The following is a 17,458-nucleotide window of genomic DNA, read 5'->3' on the forward strand; positions in this document are numbered from 1 at the left end:
GGGTGGGGCCTGTCTGCCCTCTTCCAGGCATTTAGATTTAGGAGGGGAACCTCACTTGTCTGATGTCAACACCTCCTGGGTGCGGTCACGTTGGAATGTGCTGCTCCCAGCACCGGCCGCCCAGGTAATTAATCTCTTGTGACTGACAGGTGGCAGCAGGCGGCATACAAGGTGGAGTGGAAATCTTCAGGAAAAAAAGACTGACACTCTGCTCCATGTGGACCCATTCACAAGTCCATCAAAAGATTAACCCTTCAATCCCAAAGGGTTCTTAAAAACATCGCTTAGTAAATATATTCTTAGGCAGATCACACTTGTGGTTTTCGACATGCCTATGCTGCCTAACTTTCTGCACTTGCTTACCAAAGCCAACTGTTCAAAGAATTCCAACTCGGCTTTATCTCCATGTATCTGTATTAGTCTAGACTGTTCGCTGATATAAAATTAGATTTAGACAATTTATGGCTATAAACATGACACACATTAGTAATGTGTATTGTTCCTGAGATTGGTAAACCTGTAGGTTGCTAATTAACCCGGCTAGCTGATCTGTGTGTAGATGTTGCATCGGAAAGGTAAACCTGAACGGCTTGAGACCTAGTTTTTAAATGAAATCCGCTGTGTCCAAACACGTTATAAACTTTCTGTAAGGTTTCAGCACTTTGGATTGCAGTGATTATATATTCTGAATCCTTAAAAAGAGAAAGAAGATGCATGTTTACAAACCATATTCTTATTGACAGGTCTTATAACAGTACATGTTGCCAGTCAAATTGATGCCTTCGGATAAGAAAAGGCCAAACAGTAAAACTGGAATATAACGCATAAGAGATTTTAAGAGACAGACGGCAAAGTAACTTCTAGTTAAACAGCGAGTCTTGTTTTCCAGAAAATATAATCCACCATGAAATGTTTGTTTCAGTAGGCACTTAATTTCTATGATGTTATAGGATTTAATATTTATATTGCTATATTTTAGCTAGATCCCTCTTCCATAATGTCCCACCAAACTGTGTTCTTCTTAACATGCTTTCCTATAAAATTGGTACAGTGTATAGAATCTTCTTCTTTCACTAGAATGGTTCCAAAATATTGAAAAATGATGCATTGCGTACTTCAGAACATTATCCATATTATTGCGAGCTACTAATGGGATATGTTTCTTGAAGTAAAGAATCCCTGATGTGGCTATACACCGGTAACATGGTGGCTTTGTGAAGACTGGATTTCTTCACCTTGTCTAACCTGGCGACTGTAGAGGGGGCAGGCTCCTCACGACAAAGGCTTGAGCGGAGCCTGTTGAGAAGGCAGGCAGGTGTCTGGTGTTGGTAGCTGGCACCCACGCACGTCCTAACACAAATTCCCAATTCATAAATGCCAGGAGCATGTAATACAGTATGTCAACCAAGGCAGGTGGTGAGAGGAGAGTCATATCCACTGGAATGTTCTTTTAAAACATGTTATTAAAATACCCAACTCTGCCTACCTGAAGACTGCTTATTTAAACATGACATTGCTGGTGAACCTGAAAAAGGTGCTGAATGGAGATTGCATGCCGGTAACACGATAGTGGATTGCAGTAACAGTAATACTGGATATCGCTTGCAAAATATACTTCCCCAGGCTATATTGTTTTAAACTATTTGTTCTTATTCTTTAACACACACTTGGAGGTTGGTAGGAGGGCTGGTAATGGCATTCAGTGAATTGTTTGAATTTGGATGACTTCACAGAAGGCAGGTGTAGCTCTGGAGAAATGTGGAAGGGTATTTAACATTGGCCTTTTGTTGCACACATAGATTTAACCCATTGTTGGGTTCATGAAGCTTCAAGATATGCAGTTATTGTCATCGTGAATCCTTGACAATAGAAATACATTTGCAATTCCATATTTAAAACCTAGAGGAGTGGATAGATAGTAAAGAATGTATAAAGAAATACTTTACCCATTGTACAGCTCTGTGGCATACGATGGTGCTATATACATGAATAAATAGTAACTCTGCTGCAATTTTCTGATTGAATGAAAGTTGTCGTTAAAAAAAATCCAAAGGAAATCCATGCATAGTAGATGTTACAGACATTAGCCTCTTGTACTTTTAAAAGCAAGGGCTAGCACAGTTCCAAATTTATGTTTATTTTTTTTTTTATTTGGATTTTATAGTTCCTGGATTCTGGATTCCTAATGTAGCCCCCCCCCACCTTTAATTCAATGATGCATGTAAAATGGAAACAAAATAATAAGTGTTTCGCAACTCCTGTTTGAAAATATATTTATCTTTTGGCAGCATTTGCTATATCCGCAGGCTACTTGAAAGTATTGTGTTCTAATCCCTGGCCTCAGGGTACAGATACTTTATTGCACAACCTTTTCTAGCATATTCCGAGAGATCTTGTACATTCTCTTTAAATGTCAGCTATAATTCCTGTACTCATGCGTCTGAGTGTTGACCGAAGCACAGCTAACACTTTTAGAGAGCTAAGCCAACAGTTTTGTGCAGATTAAAACAAAGTATGTTTTGCAGATAAGTGGTAATACCGATACATTTATTGGTCAACCTAGTTATGGACTAGTATTGCAATTATCTATAAAGAAGGGCAGACATCGAAAAAGCACATTGTCCACATACAGGAGCTAAAACAAATGAGGGATGAGAAGAGAGATGATATCTGATGATACTGTTCCAAAAAGAACAGTGGGATTTATTTTGTCACAAAAAAATGTTTTGTCTTTCCACAAAAACGAGACACAGTGGCAGCCATCTTGTTTTCCTCAGATTTCACATGACCTGTTATGATAGTGGTTGCAGATGGATGTTACATTAGGGGATCTTAAATATTTTTGCATATATTCTACAAAAATGTTATCAGGAGTGTTAAAACATAAAAATAGATATATTTTGAGGCTGTGTTTTGCTAAAGTAACAAAATGGCTGCTCCCAGGATGTTTTGGCTTGTGTGCATACAATTATTGCACAGGTATAGGTACAGTTTCCTTTTATTCAAATGTTTTTCTCAAAAATATTTCAGCTGCACAACTGTTTATGTTTTGGGACAGGGCTTGGCACCTAATGGGTTCAGCTTTAGTTTTTATCAATGGTCGGCAACGACTAAAAAAACTGCAATGAGAATGCACTGATAAATCAAACGTGAATGATTGAACTCATTGCTAATTTCAGACACTTTGTGTTTCCTTTAGTATTCTACAGATCTCAAGAAGCTTTACTGCCAGATTGCCAAAACATGTCCGATCCAGATCAAAGTGATGACTCCCCCTCCACAGGCTGCTGTCATACGGGCAATGCCGGTGTACAAGAAGGCTGAACATGTGACCGAGGTGGTAAAGCGATGCCCAAACCATGAGCTCAGCCGTGAATTCAATGAAGGTAAGCACAAATAATTTTACTAGAGCCGTTTGAATGCTAACCTGTCAATGCAAGGGCTACGTGTTCTTTTACATTTTGTTCTGAAATGCTGTGTTCTCTACTGTCCTCATTAAAATGGATCTTCCAGCACTGATGAGCAAAACCATATGTTTTACCATCTGCACAGCAAATCATTAGGCCCACTCATGCCTCATATCCAAATGTCTGACATCAATATCTATAAAATACTAGGAAAAAAGGTTTTTTAATACACATGGAGGTTTTTGGATTCAGGGATAAAGGTCAGAAATAATAAGAGTGAAAGTATTCGACTTCAATACCGATCAATTCTTGGATGCCCTCTGTTGTGTCCAAAGATGGAGCAGATTATGTTCTAACACTACCATATGGAGGGCAGCCTTAATTGACTGGATGTTTACCGTCATGAAGAGTCAGTGTTCATAAACGTTACTTTTGTTTTTTTTTCACAGGTCAGATAGCACCTCCTAGCCACCTGATCAGAGTAGAGGGAAACAGCCACTCACAATACGTAGAAGATCCGATCACTGGTAGACAGAGTGTACTGGTACCCTATGAGCCTCCTCAAGTGAGTGCACCAATCAGCCTACTATCAGTAGTCCTGTTTGAAGTGTGTGTTCTTTCCTGCTGCAATTGTGGTGGTCAAAAGCAGAGATATAGATTAAGATTTATCTTCGTTATTCTTTTCTAGTTAACATTGTAGATTGCCAGAAAGTGTAAACATGTATTATGTATCGTTGTGCTAACTGCACTTGTAATTTAATTTCTTATAGTTAATTCTATTGTTTGTCTTTTCTCTTCAAAGGTTGGCACCGAGTTCACAACAATATTGTACAATTTTATGTGCAATAGCAGTTGTGTTGGAGGGATGAACCGGCGGCCTATTCTGATCATTGTCACACTGGAAACAAGAGAGTGAGTTTTTGTTGTTTTTTTTATTTTTTTATTTATTTTCCTTAATTTACGTTTCCTTGTATACCACACATGTAAAGTCCGATTGATCCTGTCCTTTCAGACATTTCCCTAAACAGATAGCTCGTACTTGACTAAGGTACATTTGGTTACGTATATATATATCTGCAAGGTTATCATAATAAAGTAAGAGCCCGAAACGTTGATGTAATAAAGATTGGAATTTTTTTTCCCTTCGGAGTCCCGTGAACTCATTTCTTGGACTTTTGTAAATTGGCTAAAGAGTCCCCGGGCATGTGGATTATCTTGTATTAATAAAGGCTAAGTACAGGACTATTGGACGTGTATGTGTGTGTATATAAGTATGTATATTATCAAACCTTTTTATTATATTTATATTGTTTTTTTTTATTTTTTCTGTTTTTAAACAGTGGTCAGGTGCTTGGCCGAAGATGTTTTGAAGCTCGTATCTGTGCGTGTCCTGGGAGGGATAGAAAGGCAGATGAGGACAGTATTCGCAAGCAGCAAGTGACAGACAGCAGCAAGAATGGGGAAGGTATGAAGCAATGTAAGTGAACATAGGATAGACAGTGGTAGAATTAAATAGCAAGATAGATGGAGAGCCCCAGTCAAGGTTATTCACAATGTAAAAAAGCACCTTATATTTTATATCTATTTGGTATGGATACATCAAGAATCCGCATACAAAAATGAATTTGAAAATACTGAATACTGAAAAGAGAATTTTCTAATGCAGTTTAATTTTATTCCATGACTGGATGAAAATCTCTACATTTTTCTTTATTTCCCTTTTCTGTCTTTAGCATTCAGGCAAACCACGCATGGCATCCAGATGACTTCTATTAAAAAGAGAAGGTCGCCTGATGATGAGGTGTTGTACCTTCCTGTAAGTTCAGTACAGCAACAGAAGCACACAATACAATACATTACAATCCCATTCCTATGCGGTTTGCAGTTCTTAACACTAACATTATTTCTCACTTATATAAGATTAATTTTAGTACAATTTTAAACTAACATCACTCATGAGTATTTACTTCTGAGACACTGATTGGTACTTCGTACAATACAAAGTGCTTTCCAGCTTGAATGCAACAGTCCTTTTACTTTGTTCTATGTAGGTAAAGGGACGTGAGATATATGAAACTCTGTTGAAAATCAAGGAGTCTTTGGAGCTCATGCAGTACCTGCCCCAGCACACTATTGAGACATATAGGCAGCAGCAACAGCACCTTCTCCAGAAACAGTAAGTATATGAAGAATGTTTAGCACAAGAGAAAGACCAATATAAGCCAATAACTGATATTGTGGTGTGTTGGTTGACACTTCTATGCATGCTTGCTATGTAGCTTGTGCTTTAGATGATTTACCCGATGTATTTGTGTTTTGGCTTAATCACTACTGCTAGTCGTCTTGTTCCACCAAATGTTGCAATATCTACATATTACAACGTAACATTCATATAGATTAGAAACAGGAGGTGAATGTACAATGTGGAGTAATGTGCCATTGATACTGTATCATGGTTTTATAGTTTAAAAACTTTCAACAATTATTTACAATTAAGGGTAAACCTGGTCCTTAAGTGAGTGGAGCCTGAGATAGCATTAGTTTTCAGAAACATGGCTATAAAGCGTTTAATACATGACATTAAATTGCTCAGGGACAGAAGCCTACAGAGCAACATGACTGGTCCAAGAAATACAGGGAGGAGTGACACCTTCTCCATACAGCAGTGGCAAAAAAGAATGCAGAACAGTCACAACTACATGGAACACAATCTAAAGCATTCTCCAGTAGAACAAGATGTCAGAGATGAAAGTTACCTAAATGAACGGTACTACTTCAATACAAATTTTTAAATATCTCTTAGAGACTATTAGAGACTAAGGTACCAGAGTACTATGTCAGCCACTGTTCCATCTGGAGGACACTTCAGGGGGTTCACAATGGTTTGGTGGGTTTTTCAGTGACAAAGAGGGTGACAAAGGAGCCGTATATTGTAATATTGCATTAATCAATTAGGGTATCACCACACAAGAGGAATTAAGCCAATGATCTATTTATTGTAACCTTACCCATTGCAGTGCATAAGATAGTCTTCACTGCAAAATGTAAATTATCAATAAAACACAAAATGTATGTATTAGCTTTATTTTATATATGCAACATGTGTCTGCTTTCCCAGAGGCCGCTCAGTTTGTTTCAGAACTGGGGGTAGCTTGCATTGCTAGATGCCTCTGATGACTAAAACATATCTGGAACAAAGTGAAGCAACCCACATATAAATGTCTTTTCCACTTTACATCCAAATACCTTTTTTACACTACACCAGATATGTTTAACCTCGTTGAACTTTTTAGTACCCACAGACCATTCTTTGGATAATTGTAAATGGTTTATGGTTTAGCGCACGTCCAGTCAAGTGGCAATGTTCTAGTATACTGTTGGGACTAATAGGAACTCCCATACTGACATTGTGATCACTGGGATTCCATCGCCAATGTCTCAACTGAAATAGTGTTGCCCTGAGCATGTCAAAATATTCTGTATGGTTTTCTTGTTACTGGTTCCTGCACTGTACTTTCTTTCCACCATGCTGTTTCTGATTGTTGTAGTAGATTAAGGCCAACATAATTTTGCATAACCATGGTTAAACTTCAGTCTTCACTTTGCTTGGATTCACATCACACAATTTATTCTACGTTCCAAGTTACTACTCCTGGTTTTGTTACTTTGATGAAAAGATACATTATTATTGTTTTAGAAGAAGCACAAGCTTAAAGAAATATATGCGCTAAAATGAAAATATTTAGCTTTAGAATGCTGGCCATAGGCAGACAACACATGTAGACAACCTCTGTATCTGGTGAGGAACCACCAGCAATTCTTACAGTTTGAATTTATTAATCCCCTTTTTTAAGTAATTTCAAAGCACAAAAGATGGTCTTAGAACATATTCTTCCAATGTCTGTTGAATGAAAGGCCTACACTGTACACAAATGTACTGGGTGAAATTATACTGCGGGCTCTATATAATTAGAAATGGTGTAAAGCTACACAGCCCATTCCAAAATCTCTGTTTCCTATACATGAACAAGAAGCCTTTTCCATCCCCAATGGTATCATTTGTTCAGGGAAACCAAGATGTTAAAATGAAAACCAAATCAACAAAATGCATTTTCCAAGAAGTAATTTAAGAGTTGCTTATCAACATGAATGGGGGAAGAGTTGTAATTTTACCGCACATGGTTAAAGAGCCGCTGACAATCACGGTGTCAAGAGTTTATTATTTCCTAGCCTTTGCCTTTCATGTCTTCCATTTTGCATGTCTGCTATCCTTTAATGGTCTGTCTGTTTTTTTCACTAACCACCAGCACCTCTGTGATCACAGCGTGGCTGCTCAAATTTCAGCTCACCTACAAAGATAGCAAAGCCTATATCACTCAGCGTACCGTAAAGTTGTTGACTTTACAACACTTCAGGGAGCCTGAGACCACCTGTATGTTGTACATCTGAGGATTTATGCCATGTACAGGGATCTAGCAGATATAATCCAGCATTCCTAAAGCAAGAGCTGCCTTTAGCAATTAGCAAAGATAAAAATCCATTCGCCAGAGATCATAAAAGATAGTATTTGAGATGAATAGAATTAATTGTGACTTTTGGTCAAAGGACACTGTCTACCGAAATGACAGGTTGTGACAACGAGGTGTAAACATCACTGACTAGGCCCAAAGGAGAGCTCTCGGTTAAAAGACTTACCACCCGAGTCATATGTTTAGGTAGAGTGCTCCATCTTTCCTAGCTGAATGGCAGCTTTGTATTATGTTATGCTTGGCTTGCTCATAATCTAAACTCTAAGCATTAAGATGTTTTTGTTACTGGAGACAAATCAAGATGGGAAGGCAGAGGAAGCATTATGTTTCATTCTACCTTAAGCTTGTCGCTCGTCCTGCACTCCTTGAATTGGCTTGGATTTCAGGAAATTACAGAGCTGGCACGTGTTGTAATCCCAACATTGTAAGTCTTTGTTTTTAGATCCACATCGTACACTTGCTCCCTCACGTCCAACTTCCCAGAAAGGCAATATTGTATGATTGTTTGTTCAGTGTGTGCCAGTTCTTTCAGGATACAGGGCAAGCTTAGAGATGTTTCAACCAGGTCAGCGGCTACACACTCTTCACACCTTAGCGCTGGCAATAACCTCAGTGAAGTGCCGCTTTTGGAACAGTTGACTACAGACTAGAAATGTTTTTGGGAATTTTATCCATCCGTAAAGTCACACTTTGATCACAGAGGTGTCACTGCATCTGCAACTCTTCATGGTCTTCATCTCTTGTTCTTTTCTTCTTTGCTTTCTTCTTTACAGTCTCCTAACGGCCTGCTTCCGGAATGAACTCATGGAACCCAAGGGAGATCTTCTGAAAGACAAAGATACCTTCCTAAAACATTCCACATTCCCTAACCATGCAGTGTATCCATGAACTGTATTAAACTGTATTAGGACTGCCTCTCTGTGTTCAGCTCAGACTCAAAAGATACAGAAATAAAGTTAAGGATACATGTGCCTTTTCATCCCACATGATATACAATACTATTAGATCGACCGATATAGACTAATGTTTACTAATGTGCTAGCTTAAGTCTGTCTAGTAGATAAATGTAACAAGGCCATAAATACTTTGCATCCTGCAGGGTTGTTTGTATTGTACAGTTAATATTAAATCTTGCACTTAATATGTTCTGAAAATGTAGTTTCAGATTGTTTCTCAAGGACATTTTCACATTTTGAAATCACTGTTGATGAAGTCAGAACCATCAGGCCATAGGGGTTTAACATTCCTTTGTAACCCTGAATGCCAAGGATGTCAATGTCTTTGGGCTGATTCTCATGCAGCAGGAAATCAAAAATCTGGAACTACATTTTAATGACGACATGACTGGTTTAGAGTAAACGTGGGGTCTCCTTTTAAAAGTTGCATTTCCTGATGGGAATTAAGCACTGATATGGCCGTTTGACAGAGCCGTTTGCAGTATAGTCTGTTTTTGTGTCAGTGACACACTGTTTTTGAGCAGGTCTCGAATAAAAATAATTCTTTTTTATTTTCATGTGCGTATTGAAAACAGCAGTCATTGGGGAAAACAGAAATATATGAGCGTACATATATATGTATGTGTGTGTGTGTGAATGTATATATAACATATATATATATATATATATATATATATATATGTGTGTGTGTATGAATATGTAATATTAAAATGGGTTGGGAATTTAATCCAGCCCACTAGCCAGTGGTGATTAAAGAAACACTGTTACCTTTTACCCCGGCTGGTAAACTTTGCTGATATTTTTTTCAGACTTGTATATATTTGCAGTTGTTTAATGCTTAAAATGCTGGTCATGTGAGTGTGAGAATTTATTCAAAAAATGAATTGGTTGCCTGCTGGCCGGATGTATATGGAAATATATTTTATTAAGTGTACTGCTTTTTCTTATTGCAATGTTACATTGATCTTTGGGACCCTTATCCCCATTTCACACATTTCAGTCTCCTTGACAATTGTGTGCGTATATCGCTTTTAATTTATGATCTCCTAGCACTAACAGACCACATATAGTAAGGTGGTAGCCCTGCCTGTGTAAAGGTGATTTAGTAGATAGCTCAGTAATTGTGTTTGATCTACCTGTATTTATGTAGTTCAGCAATTGTGTTTGACCTACCTGTATTAAGGTAGGGATTCCCAGAGACAAGATGCATTATTCTATTTGCTCATCTACTTCTTTCGCACAAAAACCAAGTGATGGACAAGGCTCAGGTTAAATAAGTGAACAAATGGTGTCTATGCAAAGCTCATCTTCCTATATGTTCTACTCATGGCAAGGCATGTTGTATGCACAATGATTTGGTTCCATTACGATTCATTACATTATTCATTTAAATAATGTATTGTTGTGATATAATGCCATTTTGTGGACTGTTGTTATCAATATCCCTAACCTAAAACAATACACCCAAAAACATAATAGTAAGATCCCATGACATAACCCTCTCCACTTTTTGTATGATTGTATAGTTAAGTCCAATGACAGTCTGATGAAAAAAAAATGTGATCTTATAAAAGGATAAATAAATGTGTTCATTTTGTTCTGAGAAATAACTTTGGGTTTTCCCTTGGCATCATCTTGAAATGCCTTTGCGAGTGGCTTCATGTTCTTAATTGCCAATAAATACTTATACTGGTTTATCTTGGATGTTGTTTTTTTCTGTTGTTTTGTTCCATTAGTATCCTTAATACCCATACTTTCCCTGATTCAAATCCCTAATCAAACAAAAAACACTACCTCAATCAATTAAATAGATATTTAGATATATTGATTTTCCCAGAATTGTTCCAGTTTTGTCTTGAAAAGCTTCACTTTCAGTCAGGTGACTACACACCACAGCAAATAGACTTTCTCCTGTAACAAATCTTGTCAACTTTCCATCATTTATTAAATTATTGCCGTTCCCTGCAAGATATTCACAGTTTACAAGTAATGAAATGAACACTATTGCCCAGCGGGTTGTTTGAATGATTTGACATAATAAGAGGTGACTGGAGTCAGGAATGTGAGGTGTGTAATTTTATCTGTGGGTCCTACAGACATTAGGCTAAGCAAGCCTGGGGGGGTTTAGGCTCATCATATCCTTCACTTGGCTGGCTGCCTTATACCTAGAGGGTGGTGTGACCTTATCTCTTTGCATACCTGCCCAAAAGATGTGACTATTGATACTGCAATGGTGGAGAAAAGATGGAGTCAGAACCATACAAGATCTTTCCCTTGGAGCAGAATGGAAATTATTTTTTTGCATGTTTATAGATAGTCCATCTTTCTTGATATGGGTGTTCATAGAGGTTAACATAGATTATTTAGAGCCATCCCTGAACAGTTTCTCCTGTGAACATTAGGCCTGACAGAATGAGATGACATTTCATATCTCACTTTATCACCTCTGCGATGAGGAGGAAAAACCACAAGAGAAAAAGGTCAGATGGAAAGAAGCATTGAAGGCTAATCAAGCAGTTCCCCAGCCAGCATTCTAACTTATCTCATATGAAGTAAAGCTTTTTTAGCCGTACAAAGTTTATTTTGAGAGGGTGATGGCACCTGAAGATGTTTTGGGCCACTTGAGTAAAAGCAGTGACTGGTAGGAAGGTGACAGACTAACATCAATATCCTTATTTTTTTTCTTTTTCAGGTCTTCATTACAAGTGCAGCCTTCATTTGGGTCCCCCTCCCCACCTCTCAACAAAATGAACAGCATGAACAAGCTTCCTTCTGTCAGCCAACTGATGAATCCACAGAGGAACTCGCTTACCCCAAACAACATGTCAGATGGCATGGGGGCTAACAGTAAGTATGCTACCACCCAGCCTTAAAGTTAAATAACAGAGCGTTTTTGCAGTGAAAAGCCACCTGTTTTAAAAATCATATGTCCACCATCATAAAAGCAAATCAAATATACATAAAATACCCTATTTATCTGCTAACATACTCTCACTGCCTGTCCTCTAAATCAAAATGCCAAATGGAACATCAGATTTCAGGATAATTAATGTCAACATCCTAGGTTTGTTTACAGTAAATAGCTAAAAATGGAGCAGATGGATTCCAAAGGATTGAATGTGCACCTGACATCTCAACCTAGGAATTTTCTCAAAATACATTTCAAGTGTTAACACTTTCTGTCTTTACTCCGTTACCTTCGTATCGCTTCCTAGAATTTTCCAATAAGCAGAAAAGGTAGACATTCAGAAATTTTAAATATTACTTAAGAAACACATTTATTGTGTCTGGTGAGCAGCACTGTGTAAAATGCATCAGCAGTTTGTGATTAGGGGTTACATGTCTGTATTTCTGTCTTTTTAGTTCCCATGATGAGCACCCACATGCAAATGGCCGGGGACATCAATGGACTGAGTCCCTCTCAGACGTTGCCCCAGTCTTTATCCATGCCGTCCACCTCACACTGCACACCACCTCCACCATATCCCTCAGACTGCAGTATCTCCAGGTAAGGAACCAAAAAGCCCTCATGATCTCCTTTAAAACATCAGTACAAATTAAATCCATTACGCCCCATCACATGCACTGCACTGAATCCGAACACGCCATAGTCAGGAAGAACGTTCCTAATTAAGAGATTTCTTAGAATCATTAGAATTCTTTGGGTAATGTAAAAGTAACCAAAGTTTCCATGAAAAGTTAACCTTGAAAATAGTTTTTTTTTATTAAATATAAACTCTTATTATTAATAGTATAGGAGAATGATAAGTGCTTTATAAACAAAAATCTGCATGAAATTAAGCTTCATAGATACTGGTTCCAATGATGTAACTCTTCACATTTTAGTCAGCCTGCAATTAATAAATATATTTAAAAAAAAACCCTTAACATGCTTTTTATGATGCCCTTCCTGGCGTCCCATATCACTGTTTTCAAATGCATTGTGGATGATTGCCAATCAAACCCCCTGGCATTTTTTTATCCTGAAAACTACCGAATTCGACACTACTGTCCTAATGAGTAGTCCTAATATGTATGTAAAAATACAGGTTATTATGTATAAAGAGGAATTCTGATGCAGTGTACTGAAGGTGGAACAATTTGCTATGGCAATAGCACTACTTTTTACTTAAAAAAAATCAGAATTCCTTTTTCTTTATATTAATCCAAAGAATTTCATAGAAACACACCTGAAAATAACCATAAAAATTACATAAATGGATATGTAATCATCTTTTTATTGGATAAAGGGTATTTTTCCATGCGTTAAAATAATTGTTCCCAGAATGTGAGGTTCAGTTCACGGGAGTGAAGTGTAAAGAAGAGGTTTTTACATAAGAAATGAAATTACACATTGTGTTACATTTAACAGATACAGGTTCTATATACATTAAACATTTGAAAGTGGCAGGTTCAGACATGTAGTCTTTGCAGTTCAGGGCCAGTCTAAATCACATTTTATAGATATGAAATGTGGTTAATAAACATAGTTTGTACATTTAAGTAGAATCTTATATTGTAGATTTCCTAGTTACCAAAAACCTAGATTTTTTTGCATTGACATTGAAAAGTAAGGGGCTGTATTTTGCACCCCCTTACAGTCACCTGGGCTTGGATCCATCCCCCTCCCCTAATCAGTTTGTGCATGCGTACGGACAAGTAAAAGAAAGACGTGAGGTGAGATAACATCGCTGGCTTTACCTCTACAACATGATCCTCTGATCTAATCTGGGAAATGCGAGGGGTTAACATGGCAAAAATTTGGGTTTGGTCTGCTGAGAAAGGGCAAAAGCAAAAAAAACCACTGTACACTTACTCCGCCACTTTTGGCAAAATTGGTGTGTTGCTTAAACTGCAATTTCTGATTATGTGTACATCTATTCCATGTGCTTTCCCCCCCCCCTTGTCTCTGAGCTGCAAATATCATTTATAGGTCATATAAAAGGATCGGTTTCTGGTGTAGTGTTAAAAGTGGAATCCAGAAACATTTCATTGGTTTCCCTGGCAACTGCACCATTTTTACCACTTTGCACCAGAACTGCTTTTTATAGAACCTTTACTCTTTCTCGCACTAAAGGATAATTGTCTTGAGTGTTTTTTGGTTTTTTTTACATTTTCACTTTTTTCATGTGAAACAGCATCCTGCCAGTTATCTTTCATTACGCTCCATCAAGCAGGAAAATAGTCTCCTTAATATGAATCACATCATTTGTCTTAAAGACCTAATGAAATAATCTCACGGTTCCATACACTCTCGCAAATCAATGAGCTTTAGAAAATTGTACCAAACTAGAGCTAGATACCCATGCGTCAAAAAGATGTGGCTACATCCCAGTCATAGAGCATGTAGTTAGAGTCACATTATTTCATATCATTTTATGGTTCACAGAGAAGCCAGACCTCATTGTTTTAAACCGTAGAGGTGTTATAGTCAGGGGAAGAAACTTCATTTAGCATCTCTCCCCACTCTGCAGAAAGGCTTCAGAAAGTTGGTTCATGACTAATAGTCCACTCTACATGGAAAGCACAATTTGCTTGATGACTTACTTGTTCTATAGAAGAACAGTCTGCTTCCACTCCCAGGTGCAGCTTGATTTTCCTTAACCTTTGTAAGTCCCACCCTATAACAACTTTGCCTACAGGGTAATTCTGTTGTATGTGTGCGTGAGAAATCGTGTTGTATTTGTATTATAAAACATGTTAATGCACATAAAACCTATAACGTGCTCTTCTTCTCTAGTTTTTTAGCGAGATTGGGATGTTCATCCTGTCTGGATTATTTCACTACCCAGGGTTTGACCACAATCTATCAGATTGAACATTACTCTTTGGAGGTGAGTTTTTCCTACACTTCTTACTAATGACTTCCTCTGCATTGAATAATGATACTTACCCTTTGGATATAATATAAAAAAATGGTTACGATATATTTTACACTGTATTACTCATAAGATTAATAGGAGAAGAGATATAGAAGTTAACAGTCTTCTAACAAATGATATGTTATAAACCTTCCATACGTTTGTTTTTTATTTTGCTTTTTTCTCAAATTTATGCAGATGACTTTGTTTGAATTATACTAGTTAATATATACTTTGGTTATTTTCAAAATAACATCTTATCTTTATCAGTGCAATACATGCTTGCTTTTCTGCCCTTAACAAGCTTGATTTTTGTCTGTGTGAAGAGCTTGTTAAAAGTATGTCAATGCTTTTACATTATATATATATATATATATATATATATATATATATAACAATGTGTCTTATTACGGGCAGATATATTCTTAAAATTGCAGGTACCCATTTCTAAATTCTTCTTATGTGTTTTTTATGTTTAGGACTTGGCCAGCCTGAAAATCCCAGAGCAATACCGCCATGCTATCTGGAAGGGTCTTATGGAGCACCGACAAATACATGATTTCTCATCACCCCCTCATTTGCTCCGGACCACCAGTAGCGCTTCCACCGTAAGTGTGGGCTCCAATGAATCCCGTGGGGAGAGAGTAATCGATGCTGTACGCTTCACACTACGTCAAACCATCTCCTTTCCTCCCCGAGATGAGTGGAATGACTTTGGTTTTGACATGGACAACCGCAGGAACAAGCAACAGCGTATCAAAGAAGAGGGCGAGTGAAGCTTTCCTCATATGTACTTTAAAATGCTTCAAACTGCCATATAGCGCCACCATCAAGATACGTAGCTTGGGACTCCAACCTGCTACAAGCACTGCATAAAAATTTGTGTGTATGTGCGTATATATTTGTGTATTTTATATATAGATATACACACGTACACACACATAATGATTTATTGTTATATTTAGATTAAAAGTCATTGGAACAAGAAAGATAGAATGGGTGGTGAGTAAGGGGTAGAGATTGGATGAATGTAAGAGTTGATACAGATATAAATGATGTATTGGATCATGGATGGACAAACAAGTTGGGAAACATTTTGAGCAGTGTGAAAGTTGAGGCTATAACATTAGAAGAAGGGGCATGGAACTTGACTTAATGATAAAGTGTACATTGAACACACAAAAAGCTAAACCATCCATTAAATTATTTGCAGTAAAGACAGAATCAGAGGATAAGGAGGAGCCCATTGTACAGCTAGGGACTGGGGTTAGAAGTGGGAGATCATGGTAATATGCAGCAACATATAGTAGGGAAAAATTCTCCCTCATACCGTTCTGTGCCGTCTCACATCCCATCCATTAAATCAATATAAACATAGCTGAAATTAGTTTATCGTAAATAACATGGTAATGAATTGCTAAGTTAATATAATTCTGTACCACTCAGCATCTGAAGAGTTTGCAAGTCTGAATGCATGCACCATTTTACTCTGAATTGAAAAGGAACTTGAAGATCAAGACTCTTGAAGATCTGCAGCTCAAGCCTTTACTGGCTACTTATGTGAAGCTGAGTGTAATGATTATGGTGCTCCAGACCTATGTACCTTTGATGGTGGCGAGTCCTTGTATTTTTCCTTTTATGTGTTTTGTAAAGCTGAGCTTGGCAGCCAATGTGCCAGGAACAAAATTGCACTTAGTAAGCTCTAGACACTCACAGATTCTACAGTGGGTTAATCAGCTAGTTTGTTTTGTGTTCCCAGAGAACTAGAAGTCTTCATGTGTTTGGCCTGTGCGTAATTTTTCAGGTATGACTGTCATTACACAGGTTCACGAGTCTGAGTTTATGGTATTGATATGGTATTGTGATTTCATAGATGAGACATCTTTTTAATTTCTAGAGTTATCAAATGGTAAGAACGTTTTCCTAAAAAAAAGTAGTAGAGTTTGGAGGCAAACGTTTTCATTCAGCCAGTGTCAGTCCAATTTTACTTATCAAATGATGTGATCTAATAATAATTCGTTTTCTCACTATTGTATAACTTTGGAGAAAATATAGTTTTTTGTTCATACTGGCTATGAAATTTAGACCCAGTGTGTGGGTGCAAACAACAGAATATACATTTTCACGGGCCTCCTTTTCATCAGTGGCAACTATTCCATAACTTCCAGAAGCACTTTTCTACTCATCAAATCACTTCCTCTAAAAAAAATACATTTTAGAAATTACTTTGTAGAGAAGGCACCTTTACATTCAACAAAAGTTACAGAGAGTCTGTTTGGTATATGTTTGGCACTTTGCAGCTCCAACACAAAGACTAGAAAGTGTTTTGTTAGGAAATAATCGCACTTTCCTCACAAGAATAATTGTTTAAACCATGGGGCCGGCATTGTAACAACCTTAAACCAGCTGATTATTATATAATGAAACCTTGGTATACAGAGTTCCTTGTACAGAATTGAGAGTCTTTATAAGGCTTTCTACTGACTAAGTGTCTGGCTGATAAGTTTTCTGGCGAATACATGCCAATTTCTTTTTTTATTTTGAAAACCAAGTTGATCAAATATTGTCGCTAGTCCAAACCTGTGAAGGATGCTCAGAAATTTGGTTAGAGTCATTTCTGACATGCTGTAAAGTCGGTAAAGGATATTTCGTTCTGAATCTGTAGTTTTATATGCTCTGTTTGTATTTGTGAGTGTATGTGCTTG

The 17,458-nt window shown here is 37.5% G+C and overlaps 1 protein-coding gene across 6 annotated transcripts in view; it reads left to right on the plus strand.

Moving 5' to 3' along the window:
* TP63 (tumor protein p63) overlaps positions 1-16,439 on the plus strand; it is a 34,035-nt gene extending 17,596 nt beyond the window's left edge. The window contains exons 3-14 of one of the 6 annotated variants that reach the window (XM_053461154.1): positions 3,200-3,386; positions 3,857-3,972; positions 4,210-4,319; positions 4,748-4,884; positions 5,141-5,223; positions 5,459-5,583; positions 6,001-6,174; positions 11,585-11,739; positions 12,256-12,400; positions 13,494-13,569; positions 14,633-14,726; positions 15,233-15,367. In XM_053461154.1, coding sequence (XP_053317129.1) covers positions 3,200-3,386; positions 3,857-3,972; positions 4,210-4,319; positions 4,748-4,884; positions 5,141-5,223; positions 5,459-5,583; positions 6,001-6,174; positions 11,585-11,739; positions 12,256-12,400; positions 13,494-13,569; positions 14,633-14,710 — 1,386 coding nt within the window. In that variant the 3' untranslated portion in view covers positions 14,711-14,726; positions 15,233-15,367. Of the gene's footprint in view, positions 1-3,199; positions 3,387-3,856; positions 3,973-4,209; positions 4,320-4,747; positions 4,885-5,140; positions 5,224-5,458; positions 5,584-6,000; positions 6,175-8,709; positions 8,921-11,584; positions 11,740-12,255; positions 12,401-13,493; positions 13,570-14,632; positions 14,727-15,232 lie in introns of those variants that run through there. The other 5 variants (XM_053461150.1, XM_053461151.1, XM_053461152.1 and 2 more) reach the window with 5 other exon arrangements.
* Positions 16,440-17,458: the final 1,019 nt, after the last annotated feature.

Source organism: Spea bombifrons, chromosome 3 (assembly GCF_027358695.1).
Source record: "Spea bombifrons isolate aSpeBom1 chromosome 3, aSpeBom1.2.pri, whole genome shotgun sequence".
Classification (NCBI taxonomy): domain Eukaryota; kingdom Metazoa; phylum Chordata; class Amphibia; order Anura; family Pelobatidae; genus Spea; species Spea bombifrons.